At 56.4% G+C, this 23,228-nt stretch overlaps 1 protein-coding gene across 1 annotated transcript in view; it reads left to right on the top strand.

Annotated features, from left to right (window-relative positions):
• WNT3 (Wnt family member 3) overlaps positions 1-23,228 on the top strand; it is a 55,401-nt gene that overhangs the window by 28,175 nt on the left and 3,998 nt on the right. Inside the window, exons 2-4 of the mRNA XM_025362607.1 lie at positions 15,801-16,042; positions 19,672-19,937; positions 20,882-21,369. Of these exons, the coding sequence (XP_025218392.1) occupies positions 15,801-16,042; positions 19,672-19,937; positions 20,882-21,361 (988 nt within the window). The 3' untranslated portion in view covers positions 21,362-21,369. The remainder of the gene's footprint in view (positions 1-15,800; positions 16,043-19,671; positions 19,938-20,881; positions 21,370-23,228) is intronic.

A 23,228-nucleotide genomic window follows, 5' to 3' on the forward strand; every position in this document is an offset into this window, starting at 1 on the left:
AAAAAAAAAAAAAAAAAAAAAAAAAAAAAAAAAAAAAAAAAAAAAAAAAAAAAAAAAAAAGAGTAAGGTAAGCGAAGTCCTGGGGTGGGGGGAAATGTAGCTGCAGGCAAGAACCAAGGAAGGTGTGGAGCCCCTAACCCAGTAGGGGAAAGGCTTGCTACCTTGAACCCCAAGAGTGTCAGCATCCTGTACCTTCGCAGAGAGAACTTCCACCTACTCACAAACAGATACAACCCACGGCACGGCTAAGAAAACTAAGAGGGGAAATCAGGAAGAGGGAAAAGAAAAGAGGAAAACCCCAGAGGAGACGAGGAGTCAGGCCTGGGCAGGGGTCTCCAGATGACACATGAGGCTGCAGGAGGAAAGGTTTCTTTTGAAACGCATCTTTTATCTTGTCCTTTTCCGACGTAGGTGAGCGTGTGTTTTGGAACGCACATAAAATGCGAGCACAGTAGCTGGCGTCTGATTTCTGCCAAGGTGCACAGAAACGGAGGGGCATGCCCAAACACTTCTTCTTCATGGCTGCTGGATCAGGAAAGTTTTGCTTCTGTGGCCGTGAAGATGGAGATTTGCTGAGAGGCCAGGAGAGATGATGGGGGAGGGCTACTTCGGGAGAGGAAGTGGACAAGACCAGAGGTTGGAAAACAGGGGATGGGTTGATCCTAACAACTTGGAAAGGAGGGACGGGTACTGGGAGTAGGAGGTAGGGCCCAAGGGGAGGGCAGAGGACCCAGGAGCCTCAGCTGTGGACCCAGGGTGTGGCCATGGGCAGGTCCCCAGCTCTGTCTGCAACCTAGGGCAGTGCTTCTCAACCTTGAGGGAGGGAGGGAGGGAGGATACCACAGAGGGGAGGGGGCATCTAGACCACTTAAATCCCTTTCTCTGCAGGGGGCCCAGGCAGCCTTGTTTCTAAGCTCAGCAGGGCCACTTACTATGCAGCCAGGGATGAGAACCAATGGCCCACCCTGCTGGGTGCTGGAATATGTAATGAAGTCCTGCATGGGTCTGTAATGAACTCAGATTCGGCTCCTAACAGGTGCTGAGTGCATGTTTGCAAACCCAGGCGCCTGTCATAAGGAGAGGACGGAGCTAAAGCAAGGACCCTGTGGAGGAATGGGCGGCAGGGACTGATGACGTTGGGGGAAGGAGGTGCAGAGGAAAATGTTGAGGCTCGCTCTGGACTGCCTCGCCTGGGGATGGGGAACAGGGCTGCGAGGGAGGGGGAGCCAACGCTTTGAACTTGGGTGGGGCCTCCCTAAATAGAGCGGGGGAAGTCCAGGTGCTGGGCAGGGCTGTCTTCACCTGCCCGTCCTCAGCGCCGTGGGGGGACGCGGTGCAAAGAAGCCCTCCTGGGAATGTGGTGGAAATACCCACCTTGAAAGGCAGAGTGGGATCGTTGCCCTGAGCACCCGGGTGTGGTCGCAGCACCTCCTGTGAGGCCTCCCGACCTGCAGCTGGCTCCTGCGTGTGCACCTGCCACTGCTGGCTCCAGGGCCAAGGCCAGGCCCAGCTGGAGGTCCAAGCTGGAACCCTGGGCAGGGTCCAGTGCACTGTGGCCTCAAAGTGCTGAGCCATGGTTTAGTACTCCAGCTGGCAAGGCCCTGGGTTCAAACCCTGCTCTGAATTTGTCCTGTTGCTTCCCCATGGTGTCATTTGGTTTGTTCCTCTGTCCCTTGTGTTCCCTAATAACCAGAAGTTACCTCTCAAAGCTTGGTTAGATCAGATGAAACGTCTTTGGCCAAAGAACGTCACAGGGAAGGTTGGGGTCTTCCTGCTGCGTCATCTCATACCATTCTACTGTCACACTTCTGGCGGAAGTTTTTAATGATCCAGTTTCCTGGTCTCCTCCCCCAGAGGCTCTGATCCTGCCATGCTGATGTTGGAGCCCAGGTGTCTGTATTTTTCAAAACCACCCCAAGTGATCTGCCGTAGTGCATCACCTGCATCCCTGATCCCAGTAGCCAGCTGGTCAGGGACTGTCCTTGGTTTTCTGAAGGGCATAGAATAAGGGAGTGGGTGGGACAGTCCAGATAGGTGCCAGCCCTGGTGGCCAGTGCTGTCAGGTGTGAGGCAGGGTGGGTGGCCTCTGGGCTACCATAAAGAGGAGGATGGGCTCCCTCGGGGCAGCTCCAGGTTCAGCTGGGAGTCCTTGCAAGGCCAGGAGTGCCCCATACACTGTGCTCCCAGCGTCCAGCATAAGGCCTGACCCAGCGTGAATGTTTATTGAATAAAGACACACACCAGGCTGGTGGCTCTCTGAGGAGCCCTGGGGAGCTGCTCTAAGAGTGAGCTCCCAGCCAAGCAGCACAGCTTTGTGTGTTCCCCACTGGGCTGCTTCTAAGATTCAAACAAAGGACTCCAAAACTGTGGAGCTAGCAGCTGTGTTAAAAGGCCCAGAGTCAGCGGGGCCATGGCCATCACCTGCCCTCAGCTCACCGTGGAGACAGCCTGTGGGATCTGGGGGAGACGAAGGAAAGGACTGGGCACTCAGTGGGGCTGCTGAGTGCAGCGAAAGGAGGCAGGGAGGTCCTCACAGGGCCGCTGTGCCTGCTGAAGCAGGGGCTAGATTCCATGTGTAAACGAGTGAAAGAATCCCTCCTCTCAAAAAACTCACCATCAATGGAGTCGGTGGACAATTCACTTGAGTGTGTGGAAGGTTACTCCTGAGGGATGTATAAGAGCTGGGGAAATGGCCAGAGGGAACAATTCAAATTGGAGACATTAAAAGGGGATTTAAACATGGGACCTTGAGGGATGAATAGGAGTCTGGAGTCAGACGTGAACAAGAGGGCTGGGCAGGCTATGTCTTATCTTTTACCAGAACTGGCTTGAAGGGTATAGCAATGCGGGGACCCGGGAAAATCCTGGTGTAGGAATTAGCAGACTTGGCTTCTCAGAACAGCAGCCTAACTCTGTAAGGTTCTCATTTCCCAATCTGTAAAATGGGAAACTGACTTCGGGTGTGGAGGGCTCAGGAAGGGGGAGAAATGTTACAAGGCGAAAATGAACTAAAGATGCAAACATGGCTTAGGAAAAGTTTGAATTCGAATTCCGCTTAGTGGAGTGGGAGGCAAAGAAACAGATGGCCAAGCTCCAGGAGGAAAAGTTGGCCAAGCTGAGCTCAACTTCAAGGCCCAGCTTGAATGTCACCTCTTTGAAGTGGTCTTCTTTGCCTTCTGCCACTTCCTTCCCCTCAGCACCCTATTCCTTGAAGTTCCAAGTGGGACTTCTCACACTCTGCAACTGACTGGTCACCTGCACTGAGGTGGGGTCACTGAGGAGGGTGGAGGCTACATCTTTTTTTTTTCTTTCGAAGCAGAGTCTCACTCTGTTGCCCAGGCTGGAGTGCAGTGGCACAATCTCGGCTCACTGCAACCTCCACCTCCCGGGTTCAAGCGATTCTCCTATCTCAGCCTCCAGGGTAGCTGTGATGACAGGTGCCTGCCACCACATCTGGTTAATTTTTTCTATTTTTAGTAGAGGCGGGCGTTTCGCCATGTTGGCCAGGCTGGTCTCAAACTCCTGACTTCAACTGATCCGCCCGCCTAAGCCTCCCAAAGTGCTGGGAGTACAGGCATGAGCCACCGTGCCCAGCCGAGGCTACAGCTTATATATACATCTTGGGCACATAGTATGCAGGTACTGAATGAGGCCCAGCCCTCAGATGGTCAGGTCTGGGAGGCTTCAAGAAGGATCTGCGTGCTATAAGGGACACAAGCTCTGGCTGGAAGTCAGCATGCCTGGGCTGTGCACTCTGCACTGCTTTCAACCAGTGGAGGAACAGGGGGGAAGGCACATCGCTTCCCTGGGCCTTAATTCCCCCAAGGAGCTGAACTAGGTGATGTCAAAGGCCCCGCTTAGCTTTGACATTTTATGACCTAACACTGTAATGGAATCACTAACATGCATGGCCATTTACAGAATGCTCCTAAGGACTTTCCAGGAAACTCCTATTGTTCCCCCTACCTCGCCCCCACCCACCGCCTCCACCCTACTCCAATAGCAAGAAAACATTCACAGGTGGAGACTTTTCTTCAACAGGCCTTTATTGGCTGGGCACGGTGGCTCAAGCCTGCAATCCCAGCACTTGGGGAGGCTGAGGTGGGAGGAGTGCTTGGGCCCAGGAGTTCGAAACCCAGCCTGGGCAATATAGCAAGACTCCATCTCCACAAAAAATTTTAAAAACTTAGCAGAGCATAGTGGCATGTGCCTGTAGTCTCAGCTACTCAGGAGGCTGAGGTGGGAGGATCAGCTGAGCCAAGTAGTTTGAGGCTGCAGTGAGCTGTGATTGTGCCACTGCACTGCAGCCTGTGTGACAGAGACCCTGTCTCAAAAAAAAAAAAAAGAAAGAAAAAAGAAAAGAAAAATGGTCTTTATTGAACATCTATCTTTGTACTGATGAGCACCCCAGAGACACCTGGGCCCACCAAGGTTTCTAGAATGTTCTAGAATATTCAGGATCCCGTGAGTTGGCAAGACTAGACATTTAGGGGGAGCTGTATGACAATCACCCAAAACTGATGGGCAGAAATGCTGTGACCCCAAATAGGCCTCTGGGCCTTGATGGCATCCTCAGTAACACAGACAGCATGGCACCCCTTTGCGTGTCTGAACGCAGAGGGCTGGGACTCTGCCTGAGCAAGCACAGGGCGTCTGGGCTCACCTGTGAGTCCTGAACTGTGCAGCAAAGTGGAGAAACTGACCCAGCTCTCGGCATGTGTCCTTGGGAGCTACTTCCCTCTGTGGTCACCAGGCAGCATGTGCCAACCTGTGGGCTTGGTGCCTCTCAGGGAGACTCTCTGGGGTCTGAAGAGTGAGCTCCCTGCCTTTTACCCGTCTCTGGATACCCCTCTGGGCCTAGGCCCTTCCCTGTGAATCCCCTGCTTGAAGGAAGAGACCCACAGCCCTGGGTTCCTCTGGGGTGCCAAGTGGGGGACTGTGTTTGGTCCTGGGGAGGATGGGCTGCGGCTCCTGAGCAGGCCAGGGGTGCAGGACCCTTCCCTCCCCCTCTTCTCCTGTCCTCCTCCTTTTTCCACCCTAGACTCCTCCCACCTCTTGCCGCCTCTTCCCTCCTGTTCCCACTCTCTTTCCTCCTCCCTAGGTCCCACCAGACTGCTCCATGCCCCAGCCCACAATTTGGCTGAAGGCAACAGTCCCTCTCTTGCACCCTCCTCCCTTTTTCCAGTCTTATCAACTTCACTTTCCTGTGAAATGAAGGGGTGGGGTAGGGGTGGGGGGGGTGGAGGTAAGAAAGAAAGAAAAAGCACTTCATGCTCACAACACAACAAAAAACAGGTTTAAACATTTTACAGGTTTCAACATTTTTCAGGCCGTCTTGTCACATCTTATCAGATCAGCCAGAGCCGCAGGCAGGCGCTCCGGGAGCTGCTTTGGAGAACAGAAGCTGCAACATTCCAGCCCAGGCACTGCCCCGCCCTCCACACCCCTTCCCTCCCTTCCCTTTTCTCCCCAAAGAAACATCCCACAGGGCTCCCTGGGATAGAGCGCAGGGCCCACAGCCTCTTCCCTCTGACTGGCGTATAGTCTGTGGCCAAACCCTTGGCTTTGAGCTTCTGCCTGCACCTTTTCCTTCTCCCCATGGCTGCCCAGAACCGTGGTCCTCTTGGACTCTCAGGTGGTCCCTGGCAGCGGAGCTGTGCCACCTCCTCGGATGGCCCCTCGTGGTCCTGAAAGGGAACCTTTAGAAGCGAGTTGCTAAAGTCGCTCACAGAATGTAGAAGTGGTCATTTGGCCAGCAGGGCTAGTGTGTTTCCCAGGCTCCTGGGGCCTGTCCTCAGGGGCTCCTGCCTGAGGGGAAGGAATAGCTTTTTACTTGGTTATCTTTTCTCCGCGTGCGTGGGTTTTTCTCCTGTGGTGTGGATCACTGCCTGGGATATCCCTTTCCACTCAGAGTCACCCCCAGACCTCACCTTTCTGTTCCTGCTGCACTCACGGTGACATTAGTGACACAATGCAGGGTGACAGGTCCAGGAAGGGCTGGCCAAAGCCCAAAGGCTCAGAGTTTAGCCGAGCCAACCTGAGGGACAGACCCAGAACCTGGGTCCCAGGACAACAGGGACGAGCTGGCTTTGTAGCTTGTAATAGGAGCAGGGTTAGGGCTGGGAGGTCCCACTGTGTGGTCAGAGAGGGGTCCCCAAGGGAAGGCAGCTGTGCACTGAAGGCTTAGGATGCATCATAAGAAAAGCAAAAGGGCGAAAGCGCGGAGGAGGGAGGGGCCCTCTGCGTAGGTATGTTGGCTGTGCATCTCGTGGGGACCTCGTCCGGAATACGGAAAACACAAGCCAGACCTGGCCGCCTGCTGCCAGTGTTGGCTGGGCAGGGGCTGAGGTGTCGAGAGAACCCACCTTTCCAGCCTCCTAGTGTGAGATTCAGGCCCTGAAGCTGGGCTGGCTGGCCCTCGGCCCCTAGCCCCTCCCTGGTGACCCCACCCCTTGGCATATGGCATCACTGCCCCCACCGTGAGGCTCAGTGTCCCCCCACCCGTGTGCCCACAGCCAAGATCGGGCCTAAAGTATAATTCAACTTTTAGCTCCTAGACAAGCATCCCCAGATGGGTTTCTAGCTTCTGTTTCCCTCTTGGGCCCAGCTCTGTCTCTATGTGGTGCCTGGAGGTCTCTCTGGCCCCACACACTTCCTTGTCTTGTTCCCAAAGCTGCTTTGCTTCTTACCTTCCCATCTTGGTGGACACCATCTCCATCTTCCTGGTCATCCTGGCTCAAAACCTTGGCCATACTTTCCTCCTTCCTCCTGTTTCTCATGGGATCAAATGGCTACTAGTCCTTATTCACAGCTTCCTGTCTGTTCCTGAAGCCACTGTCCTGAGCTGGCCAGGGGGCCCATCCCCTGCCACAGACCCTGGTGACCTAGGCGCATGGGTCTTGGCCCAGTTGCACAATGAGAGCTGGGCCCTGGGAGGTTGCATTGGATCCCCAGGCCCCAGAGTCTCCTTAGCATCCACGCAACCCCGCTTCCCAGCCGCTTTCCCCGCACCCACCTCTTGTCTCGTTTTGCACATGACTGACAGGACAATATTCCAAAGCCCAGCTAAGGAAGGTGCTAGTTTGTCCGATAATGCCTGGCACTCAGAGCCCCTCTTTAGCTGCTCCCCTTCCTCTGCTCCTCTGTGTGGCTCCTAGACCCTGGCGTGGGGGGACATGCCCCCTTGTCTGGAGCTGTCCCCTTGCCACCTGGCACCACCTGAGCGCCCCTAGCCATCCTTCTCCAGCTCAGTCACTGCTCCACACGGAGCCCTCCAGAGGTAGTGAGGACCCACTTGCCCCCGTTCCTGGAGATCGCTCGCCCTGACCATGCACCCTCTGGCCCAGAGGTTACTGGAGCTGAAAGTTACAAGTGCCTTGGGACCATGTCTCACTCAGTTAAGTGCCCAGACCTAGTAGGTGCTCAAGAAATGCTTGTTGGTCTGTTACTGACAGCAGCCTCCTGGGCTGGGTGCTCCTCGGGTGTGGATTCATTCATCTCCATGTTCCCAGACCTGGAAGCCTGCCAGGCTGAGAGTCATCACTCAGTTCGTGTGTGTTGAGTGAATAGGCGGTGAATGACTTTGTTTACCAAAGCCAGGCTTTAAGCTGCTCTCTGAAGGACAGGCACTTCCTCTGACTCCACAAATCACCAGGCCCCAGTCTTGACAGCTGGGGCTAAATCAAGACAGGAGCCCACTGGGCTTAGAGCCCGGGCAGCTGCTCCTTCAAGGTTTCATTTCAAGATCATGGGTCCCAGCTCAGGGCCTGCACCCACTCCACCCTCACCCTTCCCTTCCTGTCCTAGACATAGGCAAGGGTGCTCCCACCCCTGCTGGAGATGCAGGCGAGCCAGAGGGCCCCTGTCCCCTGTTGAGAGAATGAACTAGCCCCTAATGGCAAGGCCCGGAGACATCTCCCACTTCTTCGATGAAAGGCACCCCCTGAGGCACCTCGGCACTCTCCCAGAGCCACAGGACACAGCCCCACCTGAGCCCCTTTGGGCTCAGAGGAAACCTCCTACCCTTGGCCCTGTACTGAAATGTTGACAAGGTCCAGACCTGTGCTCAGTACCCGCAGGGTGCACTTGTGTTCCAGGAGGGCAAGGAACAGTGGCAGCTGGAATCCTGAGCTAGGTTTCTCTGGCTTTGTCACAAGCCCCCTGCCAAGCAGCCAGGTGAGCGCCTCCAGTCCAGGCCTGTGGCCTGCCTCCTCCTCAGCAGTGATTGCCTCGTCACTATGGGTGTAAGCTTCTTGGAAGCTCCAGGAGGTGGGTGTGTCAGAGCCCACCAGGCCCAGCCCCATGGCATGCACACGTGCCCCTGAACTGGCTGGGCTCCCTGTCCTGACATCTGCCAATCCTGAACGGCTTCTTGACCTAAGTGGAAAGGTAGTGGCCTGAGTTCCAAAGCCAACGCTTGGTTCCTTACTTCCTGCTCTTTCCTCAAACCTTTCCTTTCCCTTCTAGAAGTTTCTGTGGAGGGTGGAGCCCCTCTGGGCCCAGGAACAGGTTGGGCCTTTTTCCAGTACTGCCCAGGAGCCAGCAGGTGGAGCACCTGGCCCTGGGCTGTTGTGGGGTTGACAGGAGCACTGTGGCCCCCACTGCAGGGAGAGAAAAATGACCACAGGAGAGGTGGTTTCTGACTCCCTCTCCTCACCTTCCCTCCTCCTCTCCCTCTCAGCAGCCATGTCAGTCGTTTTAAGAGACACTAGATCTTCAGACCAGAGTCTTCAGATGCCTCCCCTTTGAGGCCGGCAGAGATGGTTAGGTTTCCGCATGGAGAAAGGTGAGGGCAAAGGGCCCACTTCTGCAAAGAAGGCATGACTAGGGGAGGCTTGGCCCTGGAGGGCATCCTGAGACCAGAGGGAGGAGGGGAGCCTTTCCCTGGGCCGCAGCCCCTGGGTCCACCTTCTACAGCCCCACCCATGTGGAGCCAGGTGGGTCCCTTTTGTGCCCAGCCCCAGAGAAGCCTCTGAGAATGTGCATTCATCACCCCCAGGTTAGGAGCCTGGTGGGTAAAAGAATTGTGAGCCCTGGATTCTCCTCCCATCTCCCGGGCAGCCAGCTGTGTGACCCCGGAAAATGACAAACCCTCTCTGGGTCTCAATCTTCCCATATAGAGGAGGAGGGAATTAGACTAGACCTGGGGCTCTGGAATTTCGTCCGGCAGAGGGGCTCTAGGTGGGGAGTTGGAGGTTGGGGATGCAAACACCTCCCCTCCTTTTATTTTTTTACATTTTGCTATTTAACTATTTTAAAGTGTACTATTCAGTGGCATTAAGTACATTCCAATGCTGTGCGGCCATCACCACCGTCTGTTTTCATCACCCCTAACACTGTACTTATTAAGCAGTAACTTCCCACTCTCTCCCTTCCAGAGCCCCTGGCAACCTCTGTTTTACTTTCTGTCCCTATGAATTTACCTAGACACCTCATGTAAGTGGAATAATACAGTGTTTGTCCATCTGTGTCTGGCTGCTGTCGCTTAGCTTGTTTTCAAGATTCTTCTACGTTGTAGCTTGCATCAGAATTTCATTCCTTTTTTTTTTTTTTTTTTTTTTTTTTTTGAGACAGAGTCTTACTCTGTTGCCCAAGCTGGAGTGTCTTTACCTAGAACCTCATGTAAGTGAAATCATATAGCATTTGTCCTTCTGTGTGTGGCTGCTGTCACTTAGCTTGTTTTCAAGTTTCCTCTACATTGCAGCTTGCATCAGAAGCATCAGAATTTCATTCCTTTTTTTGGGGGCGGGGGGACAGAGTCTTGCTCTGTTGCCCAGGCTAGAGAGCAGTGGCGCAATTGGCTCACTGTAACCTCTGCCTCCCAGGTTCTAGCAATTGTGTCTCAGCCTCCTGAGTAGCTGGGATTACAGGCATGTGCCACCAGGCCCAGCTAATTTTTGTATTTTTAGTAGAGATGGGGTTTCATCATGTTGTCCAGGCTGGTCTTGAACTCCTGACCTCAGGTGATCCACCCACCTCGACCTCCCAGAGTGCTGGGATTACCACTACCACACCCGCTTCCTTCCTTTTTCTGGCTGAATAAGGTCCCGTTGTATGGATGGCCCACCTGTTGTTTATCCATTCGTCTGCTGAGGACTCTTGGATTGTTTCTACCTTTTGGCTGCTGTGAGTAGCACTGCCATGAACACTGGTGTACAGGTGTCTGTTGGAGTCCTCATTTTCAACTCTTTTCTGGCATATACCAGGTATGGCATTGCCGGATGAGAGGGTGATTCTCTGTTTAACTTTTTGAAGGACAGGGCTCTCTTTTCATATGTTCTGTATGTAGGGTAAAGGAGGGAGATTGTGTGTGATTCCATCTGGGAGGCCACCTGGGTGGGTGGCAGGGCTGCATACCCTAATGGATCACTCAGGGGAGTGGGCGCTGGCAGCAGAGTGGGGGTCCCTGACAGCAGCCGGACCCCCATCAGCAGGGGATTGGCCGTCACTGGGTGGATGGCAGCATCTGAGGCCAGCAATCCCAGTGTCAGACCAGGTGGGATGCCCTGCACAGGGTGCCTTTAGGTGTCTCACCACATGTTAGGTGCGTAAGTCGATGCAGAATCCAGGCTGACCTGAATTCACTGATTAGAAATGCTCTCTATGGCCGGGCGCAGTGGCTCACACCTGTAATCCCAGCACTTTGGGAGGCAGAGGCAGGTGGATCACTTGGTCAGGAGTTTGAGACCAGCCTGGCCAATATTGCAAAAATCTATTGAAACTACAAAAATTAGCCAGGCGTGGTGGCACATGCCTCTTATCCCAGCTACTTGAGAGGCTGAGGCAGGAGAATCACTTGAACTCAGGAGGTGGAGGTTGCAGTGAGCCTAGATCATGCTTTTGCACTCCAGCCTGGGCAACAGAGCAAGACTCTGTCTCAAAAATAGAAAAAAAAATGTCCTCTCTGCCTTGTGCTCACCATGCAGGCCCCCTGCAGCCCTCTGGCCACAGCAGGCATCATCAGGGTAGAGGCACAGAACTGGGGTAGGGGGTGGGAGTTAGATGAGGCCACGCACGAGGTTTAGGTATGGCTTATTTGGAGAGGAATATTTCACTCCAAGGGGTCAGTACCAAAGTTTCCACAAGCAGCCTGTTGTGCAGTGCACCCCAGCCCATCCGCCTGGCTGCCTGTGTCTGTCCTCAGCCCAGCTGGGCAGTGGGTGGTCAGGGTGGAGGATGAGCCAGCTTCAGGAGGAGGGTGGCAGGGCCCTAGGGAAGGGAAGGACCAGGCCAGCAGTTGGGTATAAATAGCCCCTGACCCAGCTGCGAAGGCCTGGCAGGGTCCTCCGCCCTCCCCCTCACCAGCTGCCAGTGCCAGGCAGGTCTCTATCCCCCTTGGGAGCCTGGCCATCATCTCAGATCCTAAACGTAGGAACTTCCTCAGCGGAACCAAGGAGTCTTGTCCTGTGTGTAGGCGGAAGCTCCGGATGCCGGGAGGTCTGGCGAGTGAGGGGCATCAGGCTGGTCCTTTGGAAGAGTTCTTCATTCCTTTCCTCCAGAATCAGCGAATACCTAGCATGTGCCCGGCCCTTTGGAAGGCAGAGTGGGCTGGGGTGGGTGTGTGTGTGTGTGTGTGTGTGTGTGTGTGTGTGATGGGGGAGGGATTGGGGAATAACTGGAGAACATACTACCTCTCTTCTTGAACACGGAGACCAGCACAGCCAGATGGAATTGGAAACAAATCAGTTCAGCACTTTGGGATAAGAAGGTTTGAATTAGGTATAGGAAAGACTTAGGCGGAGGAGAGGTGACTTCTGTCTGGGAGCTCACAGAAGCCTTTAGAATGGTGGCGACCTAGGAATCAGGTTTCGAAGGAAGGGCAGGATATTTCCTGGGGGCCTGGCAGCAGAGAGGTGCTCTGAGCTGAGGGCTCAGCGTGTGCAAAGGTGTGGAAGTGTGAAACAGCCCCGCTGGAGTTGTTCAGCTGGCTAGGCAAATCTGTCAAAGCCACGCGCACCTTGGCACAAAGAATCCAGGAGCATGAGACTCACTGTGCCGCCTCCCTCAGTGGAACGTGTACTTCAATAATGGGGAATAGGAGTGGCGAGTTAAAGTAATGTGTCTGCAATGGTGGAATTTCAGCAGTGTGGGGGCAGGCGGCTCAGGGTGGGGGTGGCCGGGCATGTTCGGGGGAGGGCAGCCATCCTGCAGAAATCAATCCCATGGCCACTGCCTCATTAGTCTCCCACACCGGCCCAGGAGCTAAGCCCCATTGCCAGAGGCCTTGCTAATTACTCGCAGGATGTCCCCATCTGAACTGAAGCCTTTGAATGGAGCATCCTGAAAATGTCCTTTTGCCTGCACTCTTTGAGTGACCTTGAACCCTCAGCCAGATCACAACTGTCTTTGTTCTGCCACCCCTGTGAGGACTGAGGTCTGATCCAGGCATCCTTCTCAGTGTTGGATGGGAAGGGGCTGAGATTTCTGATGTGTTCTACCAAGTCAGGAATGCAAAGATGGAAGAAATGAGGTTGGTGACAAGGCAGGGAACAAAGTGCTGGGGACAGCTCCAAACACACCGTAACCATAGCAACCACCATCTAGCAAGGGCTCCCCACTTGCCACACACTGGATTGTGTCATTTATTCCTCCTGTCGTGTCTATTTTACTGATAAAGAAACTGAGGTATAGAGAAGTTAAGAAAATTGCTGAGATCAGCAGCTAGGAAGTGGTAGAACTGGATGGGACCCTGGCACCATGGCTCCCAGGTCCACAGTTGGTGGGACCTGGGCAACAGGAAGGAGACAGGGTTTGGTGGAAAGAGGGAAAACAGCTCATCATGTCTGAGGCTCAGGAATTGTTCTCAGAGGACATCACACTGGGAGTCAGACAAACCCAGGGCTTGAATTCTGGCTCAGCCACTTCCTTGCATAAGTCACCCAACTTCTCCATGCCTGTTTCCTCATCTGTAAAACGGGGATGACAATGCTGACCTCTCAGAGTTGCTGTGAGGATTCAGTGAGATCATGTATTTGAAGTGTTGGCACAGAGCAGGTACTACATAAATAGTTGTCATTAGTATTGCCAGTGTCCATGTAACTGCGGGGACAGAAGGAAATCCCCGTGGGGCAGAGGAGAGACTGCGTCTGCACAGCAGGAAGGGCTCAGTGGTATCTCCTTCCTGGAGATGTCTGGGGAGCACTCTGGCCTTTGCGGCCAATCAAGCCATGCCAGGCAGTGTGCCAGAGCTCAGGTGCTCTGCTGGGCTGTGAAGACCCACCTGGGAGGAAGCAGGGAGGCCCTTGGAGAGGTGGGTGAGGAGCCGCCTTGCCAGCGTGGGCCCCCCGACTCCTCAGTCCCCTGAGCCAGCCAGCCTGGCTCTGTGGATATGGCTGTGTGGCCTTGCACAAGTTGCTCCTCTTTGACGGTCTGTGCTCTGTGCTTTTTCTTTTTTCTTTTTTTTTTTTAGATGGAGTTTCACTCTTGTTTGCCCAGGCTGGAGTGCAATGGCACGATCACAGCTCACCGCAGCCTCCACCTCCCAGGTTCAAGCAATTCTCCTGCCTCAGCCTCCCTAGTAGCTGGGATTATAGGCATGTGCCACCACGCCTGGCCAATTTTGTATTTTTAGTAGAGACGGGGTTTCTCCATGTTGGTCAGGCTGGTCTCGAACTCCCGACCTCAGGTGATCCACCCGCCTCCGCCTCCCAAAGTGCTGGGATTACAGGCATGAGCCACCGCGCCCGGCTTTCTTTTTCTTTATTTCTTTCTTTTTTTTTTTTTTTTTTTTGAGATGAAGTCTCCTCTGTCACCCAAGCTGGAGTGCAGTGGCGTGATCTTGGCTCACGGAAACCTCCACCTCCCAGGTTCAAGTGATTCTCCTGCCTCAGCCTCCTGGGTAGCTGGGATTATAGGCGTGAGCCACCTGGCCTGGTCGGCCTCTGTTTTTCATCTGTATGATGGGCTTAGTGCTCCCTTAGGGCTCCTCCTGTGGGTTCCGCTGTTGGACCAGGGCTCACCTTCCAGTTTAGCTTGAGGGTGCCCAGGCCTGCAGAAGGTATAAAGCAAGGGCTGGGAGAGGGGGAGGAAGGAGGAGGCAGGAAGGCAACGGGAAGGGGAGGAGGAGGGCAGAGGAAGGGTCTCTGAGTGCCTCTCACTCCTGCCTCAGCTCCTCGCTGCAGTGGTCCTGCACAGGGCTTTGGGTCCCAAACACCAGAGGAAGGAGCGGGGACAGTCCAGGCTTCTTCCCTGTATCTTGCTCCTGAGCCGCCCATCTAGGATGGTGCAAGGCCGAGTTGTCTGCACTGAACCCTCCCTCAGTTTCCCCTGATTGCAGGGCTGTGGGGGCAGCTGGCACAGCAGGGCTGGGCTGGACCTGCTGCTCAAGAGGACGGGAGGGGCAGCCTGAGCCCGGAGGGAGGCTCAACGGGGACATTTGCAGCCCTGCAGACAGGGCAGGGTACCAAAAAGCCTTAAGCAAGCAAATGTACTCTCTAAACCTCAGTTTCCTCATCCAGGAGATAGTGATGCTCTTCACGTTCGGGAATTGATCAGAAATGTTGCATATAAAGTGCCTGGCAAGCAGTAACAGTTGCTAAATGGCAGATGTTTGACTCGGCCCTGCCTCTAGCCCACAAGCTTTTGTGTACTAAAAAGTACACAGAAAAGCTGGACCCTGCTCCATGGGGTCTTCTCCCGGCCCCTCTTTCCGAGGCTTTTGCTCATCACTTTTTGTGGGAAACTTGACTTAGGCCAATGCTGGACCAAAGCCTTGGTCAGTGCTGGACACACTGGGAGAGGAGATGGGCTCCTTCTTCCAGCTCACACTGCCCCTGGTCATACAGCAGATTGCAATTGTCCTTAAAGGCCACTGACACTCACGGGTCATTTTCTCAGGTTCTCCCACAAAATGTCATTTCTGCTGTTCCTGTGCTGAAGGGAAGGAACGGAAAAGTATCAATTCCAACCTTGGTTTTCTAGTATTTTAAACTCTTCTACCCCACCCCATAAGGTCATTCTTTCTGTCGCTGACTCTTTATAAAACTTGAGAGAGTTGATGGAATATTGATTGAAAATTGAGGGGCAGAGGAATGGAGTGAATTGACCAGTCACCTGGTGTTGGGTGTAGGCAGTGAGATCTGAGATCTCCCTTCTGACTCGGTGCTAAACTTGTTTTGAAACAAAGCCAAGCTCCAGTCTCTCATGAGAAAAGAGGTGGAGCTCTAGACACTTTTAGGGAACTGGAAAGATGGTCATGGAGGCCCTGGTAGACAAAGGGCTTGGTGCAAGCCAGCGATTCCTTGGGCAGACACTGGGAGGCTCTGGGCTGGGCTGGCAGCATCGTGGGGAAGAGGCTGAGGGTATTGCCAAGGGTGGGGTGTGTGTGTGTGTGTGTGTGTGCGCGCGCTCACGCACACGTGCGTGTCCCATGACACTGGAAGTGTCCATGTGGCCCCAGTGTCCTGGACTGCCTTGGAAATTGCCCAGCCTGATCTCTTCAATGCCCATAAGCGAAGCTGGACCCAGAACCTGGAAAGGACTGGATCTGGGCCCCAAATACCATCTTTCTAGTCCAAACCTCTTTTCATGGCTTTGCATTGCCCCCAAGGGCCCCCACAAGCGGTTTCTGCTGGTCCCATCCCCTGCAAGCTGGATAAAGCCAGAGGGCTGACTTGCCTGGGTCAGAGCTCTGCACTTTGAGGGGTGGCACGCTCCTGAGGTCAAAGGTAGCACATTCAGGTGCCAGGGCACAGGCCCTCTGCCTCTCCACCTACACCGGGGGGTTCACAAAGCGTCCATGGAGCCCAGGATGGGCTCTGTGCTTTGTGCCCACAGTGTCACTACCCTCTGTCTGCCTGCAGGTCCCTGGCCCTGGGCCAGCAGTACACATCTCTGGGCTCACAGCCCCTGCTCTGCGGCTCCATCCCAGGCCTGGTCCCCAAGCAACTGCGCTTCTGCCGCAATTACATCGAGATCATGCCCAGCGTGGCCGAGGGCGTGAAGCTGGGCATCCAGGAGTGCCAGCACCAGTTCCGGGGCCGCCGCTGGAACTGCACCACCATAGATGACAGCCTGGCCATCTTTGGGCCCGTCCTCGACAAAGGTACTGCCTCAGGGCTGAGGGGCAGGGGAGTAAGGGGGGGGGGGGGGGGGAGGGATCAGGACTGTATGCCCTTCCACCCCAGTAAGGGTGCCTCTTCTCTGAAGCCAGGGTCCCTCTGGGAGGGTGATAAATTTGGTTGCATAACTGCCACACCTTCCCAGGCGCTGCTGGGGGCTGGGCCGCCTTGAGATGCTCCAGGATCCTGAGGTTTGAGGGCTGACACCAAGAAGGCCACAGACTTCCTTCCTGGCTTTTGCACAGTGGGAGCCTCAGGCTCCTGCTGTGGACATTTGTGACATTTTCCCAGTGCTGTGTTAAGTGCTATGCAAATACCGCTTTGGGGTGGGACTTAGAGCATTGCCACCCCCAGGTCCCTCCCATCTAGAAAGTCCTCAGGAGCCGAGGAAGCTGCCTGGTGCTGTCATAGCATTGCGTTGCCCCCAAGAGCCCCTCTTTCTGTTCATCCTCATGCACTGTCAGCTGGATAGGCCAGGAATCATGGTGGGGCTAGAGGGTGCACTGGCCTCTGGGTAACTTTCCAGCCATCTTGCCGCCTGGGAGCCTAACTGGCTGTACCTCAAGTGGACAGGGAACCACGTGATTTGACTTTGAACCTGGAGGCCCTGGGAGGGAGGCTAAGTGGGACAACTGCTCCCAAGAAGGGGACTTGGGGGCTCACGGACTGGGTGGAAGATGGGCAGCTCTTTGTGGAACGGCAGTGTCCAGGAATTTAACGATCCCGGCTGGGCTGGCCACCGCCAGAGTTGCTCTGCCACCCAAACTGCTGAGCCTAGCCCTCCCTCCTATTAGAAGCTAGGGAATGAATGGGAGCTGCCTGTACAGCCAGAAAAAAAAGGGATCTGACGTTCGGGTGAAGGGGTGGGGTGCTGGGTGGGGTGGTGGGAAACTGATCACCCCCATTTTAGAGTGCAGTTCCCTTTTACCGGTGCCTCAGGTGCACAGGGTCTGTCCCACCTACAGGCAAAGTCCGGGCTATTGTCATGGGACAGGAGGGTAATTAGCAAATCAATGGATGATGATTCTGTTTACGCTTCTATTACCAAAACTAATTATTCCGTGTTGACATAAAAGATTTGGCCTCTTAATTGGGGCCAAGTGGCGGCGGTTTGCATTTCAAACTCGATCTTGTCGGTGTGTTGGTCTCAGCGCTTTCCGGTGCCCCTCCTCGGGCCAGGTAGCGCTGAATCAAACAGCCTTGCGTCTAGACGCGCTCCCCAAAAGCGAGTCACCTCTGATCGCTCTTCCAGTCTCCGGCCAAAAGCCAGGGGAAAGCGGGTCTGGGTGCGCTGCCCATTCACTCCGCGTTGAACGTTTTAAGTCACCGCCGTAGGTTCTGGCACATGCCCCGGTCCCTAGAGGGCCCGAAGACAGGTTTGGGTTGCGGCGGGAGGGGCGATGTGTGCCCGAGAGTTTGGGAATTGGCTGGCGGCGGCGAGGAGAGCATCCCGGAAGACACCGCGAGCGCATACGCGCCCCAGTCGGTGCCCAGAGCCCGGGCCTTGAACCCAGGTTCGCGCCCAGCTCCGGCTCCATGTTTGCACCCCGCCCCCAGCGAGTCCGTACACCCCAGCCGCGTGGACGGCCAAGGGTTAATCTCTGCCCCCCGCTTTGAGACCCGGGGAGCAGGTGCTCGGGCAGCCCGGGGCGCGCGTCTTCCGCGAGTCTGGGGGCGGCGGGGTCGGCGGCCGGAAGGGGCGAGGCGCGGCGGCGGCGCGGCTGGCCCTAGGCGCTTCCCCGGGCGGGGCGGGGCGGGGCGGGGCAGGGGCGGGGGCGGGCGCCGGAGGGGCCGGGGCGGCCTGAAAAGCGCCCGAGCGCCGCCCCCCACCGTGCGGCCCGGGCCCCGCGCCCGCTGCGGTCGCCGCGCCATTCACACGCCCTCTGGCCATTCGGCGCGGCGCGGGGGCGGGGGGCGCCGCTTCAATGGGGATTTCGCGGCCCGGCGCCGGGGCCGGGGGCGCGGCCCGGCCGCGGGAGCCGCCCGTTGCTACGCGGTGGCGGCCGGCCCGGCGGCCCGGGCCCGGCGGCCGCATTATGCGGGTAATGCGGTGTGACACCGCGCGAACAAAGGCGGATTGAGCGGCCCAGCGGGCCCCGCCGGACGGGGAAGGCACAGCGGGGCTGTCAGCGCCGCTCCCAGGCTAATCCCCGCCCCGCCCCCGCTGCCCCCGCGTTCCCGGGGCTGGGAACCCAGCGCGGCCCGGGGCCCGGGCGCCGCTGCCGCCGCGGGCCGACCGGAAACGAGGGGCGCATGCCCTCGGCCCCTCTTCCCCGGGGCGCCCCGAGGGCTGGGGCGGCTGGGATTGGGGCGAGTGAGCGGCGCGGCGGGGACCCCGGGGCCGGCAGCATAATTGGACTCGGGACCTCGGGCCCCGTTGCCGCAGCCCTAGGTCGGCCTTGGCAGCGCAGGCGCGGGGCGCGGGCGGCACCGGCTCCGCACTCTCCGCCCTCCCGTCGGTGGAACTGGGACGGGCCCCTCTGTAGGTGGCGCAGGAGGGCGTGGGGGCCGCGGAGAGCGGCCGCGGGAGCCACGAGGGGTCCCGGGTTTCCTTCTTGCAGCACTCGGCCCACAGCCCAGGAGAGGAGGAGGGCGCCTGGCTTCTGAATAAATTTGGTCACATTTATGACCAATTTTGCCGACTAGGCCGGCCCGGTGTTTCGCAGCCTGTGCCAGGTGGCGGGTCACCTCCGGCTCCGGGGTCCTGCCGTGAGGAGAGGGATGGTTGGGCTGCAGGTCTTGCAGGCCTTGGCCTCCCTGATCGTCAATGTCCACATCTATAAGATGAGTAAAACTTCCTATGTGAATGAAGCACATGCAGAGATGATGACCGTTGTGAGGAGGGTGGAGCACACCCCTGACAGTCTCCCCTTGCCCTGCGCTGGACCCTGGGATAGAACCAGGGGAATTGCGCCGTGTCTCTACCCTTCTGGGCGGGGCTTGGCCGTGTCTGGGCGTGAGGGCAGGAGAATGGGGATGGGGAGACTGAGGCACGGGCCATTACCCTCCTGGTGAGAGGCTCTAGGGGCGGAGGAAAGCTGTGTCCATTTTACAAAAAGGGCGACAGAGACCGAGAAAATGAGAGGGGTCGCCCCTATGCATCCGGGTGCGGAAGGGGTGGGCCTGGGCAGGTTTAGGCTGTAGATTCCCAGGCCTCCCTCCTCACAGACCTGGAGCTCACTCAGGCGTGGGAGGGCTCAGGCCTGTGCTGGGTGGTCTCTGGGCTTTGGGAAGGTGGAGGGCAGGGGGTGTGTGCCCAGCTCAGAAGTGGCTTCTGTTAAGGTTGCTGCCTTATCTCGGCAGCAGCCTGCCAGAGCTTTGGTGTTGGCCCCTGTTTCTAACAGGCACTGCTCTGCCCTGTGGCATTTGAGGCCCTGGGCTAATCAGTTAGCAGCCTGGGGCCTCAGTTTGCTCATCTGTGAAGTGGGGATACCCAACTGGGTCTAAACCAGCCAAAGAGGGTGGCGAAGCTGCCTCCGTCTTGCCTCAGGGCTGGTGAGCTCTTCAACTCTTCCTGGTCTCGTTCCCCTAACGTCCTGGCCTGGGAGGTGGAGGCAGGGCAGGTGCTCCCAGGCCGGGTCCTGAGTGCTGCCTCCCCACGGCCTCCCTGCAGCCACCCGCGAGTCGGCCTTCGTGCACGCCATCGCCTCGGCCGGCGTGGCCTTCGCCGTCACCCGCTCCTGCGCCGAGGGCACCTCCACCATTTGCGGCTGTGACTCGCATCATAAAGGGCCGCCTGGCGAAGGCTGGAAGTGGGGCGGCTGCAGCGAAGACGCTGACTTCGGGGTGTTAGTGTCCAGGGAGTTCGCGGACGCCCGTGAGAACAGGCCGGACGCACGCTCGGCCATGAACAAGCACAACAACGAGGCGGGCCGCACGGTGAGCCAGGCTGCCCTCCCCCAACCCTGCAGGGAGCCCCCCTCTCCTCCACCCCTCCCCCCGCCCTTCCCCTCCGGAGCTGGCCTGGCCCCCACCCCACCCCTTCTGGCAGCCCTGTGGGTCGTGGACTCCTTTTCCCCTTGGCCAGGCTTGGCCCCCTCCCCACCCCACAGCCACTTCGTCTGTCCACCCTCCTTCCTCCTTGGGGCAGTTCCTGGACTCCACCCCACCCGGGTGAGTCGGCCTGGGAGCATGGCCACCCCGTGGAATCAGGTACCACCCACCCATCCTGTGCACCTTGTCACGCGGTGTAGGGCTGTCAAGTCCTGGGAACCTGGCTCTGAATTCAGCCTCCACTCCCTTACTGTGCTTGTATGATCTAGGGTGAGTCACATTAAGTTCCCAGCCCCACGTTCCCCATGTGTTAAATGGAGATAACTCCGATTTCTTTTTTATTTTTATTTTTTGAGACGGAGTCTCGCTCTGTCGCTCAGGCTGGAGTGCAGTGGCTCGATCTTAGCTCCCTGCGACCTCCACCTCCTGAGTTCCAACGATTCTCCGCCATCACACCAGCTAATTTTTGTATTTTTGATAGAGACAGGGTTTCGCCATGTTGGCCAGGCTGGTCTTGAACTCCCGACCTCAGGTGATCCTCCCGCCTCAGCCTCCCAAAGTGCTGGGATTACCACCGCGCCCAGGCAACAACTCCTATTTCATATGCTGTGAGAAGTGGACGTGCTGTCTGCCCATGCTTGGGGTGTGAAGGGGGAGGGAAACATGGTCCTATTCTTTAGGTCTTGCCTCAGTCCCCATCAGTTCTCTTCCTGGCACAGAGGAGTAGAGAAGGCTGGAGGGAAGGGGGTGGGCAGGGGCAGAGAGGGAAGGCCCGGATGTGCCCCCTCATGAGGTCAGTCTGGGGGCCAGCTGCCACTCCTCTCCCCCAGACTATCCTGGACCACATGCACCTCAAATGCAAGTGTCACGGGCTGTCGGGCAGCTGTGAGGTGAAGACCTGCTGGTGGGCGCAGCCTGACTTCCGTGCCATTGGCGACTTCCTCAAGGACAAGTATGACAGCGCCTCGGAGATGGTAGTAGAGAAGCACCGTGAGTCCCGAGGCTGGGTGGAGACCCTCCGGGCCAAGTACTCGCTCTTCAAGCCGCCCACTGAGAGGGACCTGGTCTACTACGAGAACTCCCCCAACTTTTGTGAGCCCAACCCAGAGACGGGTTCTTTTGGCACAAGGGACCGGACTTGCAATGTCACCTCCCATGGCATTGATGGCTGCGATCTGCTCTGCTGTGGCCGTGGCCACAACACGAGGACGGAGAAGCGGAAGGAAAAATGCCACTGCATCTTCCACTGGTGCTGCTACGTCAGCTGCCAGGAGTGTATTCGCATCTACGATGTGCACACCTGCAAGTAGGGCACCAGGTAGGGCTCTGGGAAGGTGGGGGAGGCTGGGAGCCTGGGTGCAGGGAATGGGGTTGTTTGCCCATCTCTTCTTCTTGACGACCCCCTTCTGTTTCTGAGCTATCCAAGACACACAAGTTCCCACAGTCAAAATAGGAAGCCAGGATTTTTCAAGCTTCCATGAGAATGGTCCTTGGGCAGAGACTTGGTGGATTGCACAAAGCACAGATAAAAACCCAGTGTTGGCTGGGTGCAGTGACTCACGCCTGTAATCCCAGCACTTTGGGAGGCTGAGGTGGATGGATCACCTGAGGTCAGGAGTTTGAGACCAGCCTGGCCAATATGATGAAACCCTGTCTCTACTAAAAATACAAAAATTAGCCGGGTGTCATGGCAGGTGCCTGTAATCCCAGCTACTCAGGAGGCTGAGGCAGGAGGAGTGCTTGAACCTGGGCGACGGAGGTTGCAATGAACTGAGATTGCACCACCGGACTCCAGCCTGGGCGACAGAGTGAGACTCTATCTCAAAAAACAAAAAAACAAAACAACAACAACAACAAAACAAAATCCAGTGTGTGCACATTAGCTACCAGCAATTGATTAACATTTTGACACAAGTTAGTAAGTTATGAGCCAGATCAAATTTTTGCATAGCCACTAGCTGTCATTCTTGAGCATTCTGTGGAGCTGTGGGGTTGGAAGCTGGGAGACCTGACGTCTGGTCCTAACTTTGTCAGTAACTTTCTGTTCTTTCACTTTTCTGGGCCTCAGCTTTCTTACTATAAAGTGGTGATGGTGTTGGGGGGTGGGGGCAGTTTAAATACCTCAAGCGGAGAGCCGAAATGTCTCCTCTACCCCTGAGGCAGAGTCAGTGTGCGTCCACCTTGAACTTAGAGGGCAAGTTCTTGCACAAGCATCAATCTTACCGACCTCAGGGAGGTGGGTGGGGGGAAGCGGCATATAAACCCATATCCTGACAGATCTGAAGCTTGGGTGGAGTGGGGAGCACTCTCACCGAGTTTATGGATGATGACGGGGAGCAGGAGGGATTCAAGTTCAGAGTGGCTGGGATGAGTAATCAAAGGATCAAAGGCTGGTGGATTTTGTTCCCAAGCTTCCCAGAGGTGGCCTGCCTGGGAGGCGCTATGCACTGGTCCGCCTGAGAGGCGCTATGCAGTGGCCCTGGGTTTCACAGCACCCCGGGATAGGTCAGCATGGATGAGGATTGGTCCTGGACCCCAGGGGTGGAAGGTTTTTAAGGTTGGGGTGCCCTTTCCTCCTTTTCTCTCCCCTGAGAAGGAGCCTACTATGTCGAGGCATGAGCATGGGTGTTGGAATTAGGCCCTGCCCTGCTCCAGCTCCTACCACTTGCCAACCGTGTGACCCAAGCAAGAAATTCTTCATAGACCTGGTTCCTCATCTGTCGTGCTCCCCAGAGGTGCTGTGAGGGACAAATGAAAGGACCCTGGGGACAGGGCTTAGTTAATTGGGAAGCACTTCCCTGCTGGGTCATTGTTGGCTGGGGTGGTGCTGGGGGACAGCAGTCTGTGAAAAGGTAGAGTCCCCCCTTGGTGATGCAGTTCTGCAGGGCGCCTCTGAGCTACTGGCACATGTCTGTGCCATAGGGAGTAGGGGAGGGAAGTGGACGGGCCTCTCTTGAGATATGGGAGGTACCTGACATCATGGAGAAGAGCTCTGGCTGAGGGGCGACTCACTCAGCCCCTCTAGGAAGCCCCTCGGTGCAGCTCAAATTCTGTCCTGGTGGGGACAGTTCGGAAAGGCCGCAGGTGGCACTGCCTTTCTTGGTGTCTGAACAAAAGCAGTGTGGGGAGTGGGAGAGGACGAAGGTGAGTCCAGTGGCTCCCCTCGTCTGCTCAGCT

The sequence above is a fragment of the Theropithecus gelada genome, chromosome 16, assembly GCF_003255815.1.
Source record: "Theropithecus gelada isolate Dixy chromosome 16, Tgel_1.0, whole genome shotgun sequence".
Lineage (NCBI taxonomy): Eukaryota > Metazoa > Chordata > Mammalia > Primates > Cercopithecidae > Theropithecus > Theropithecus gelada.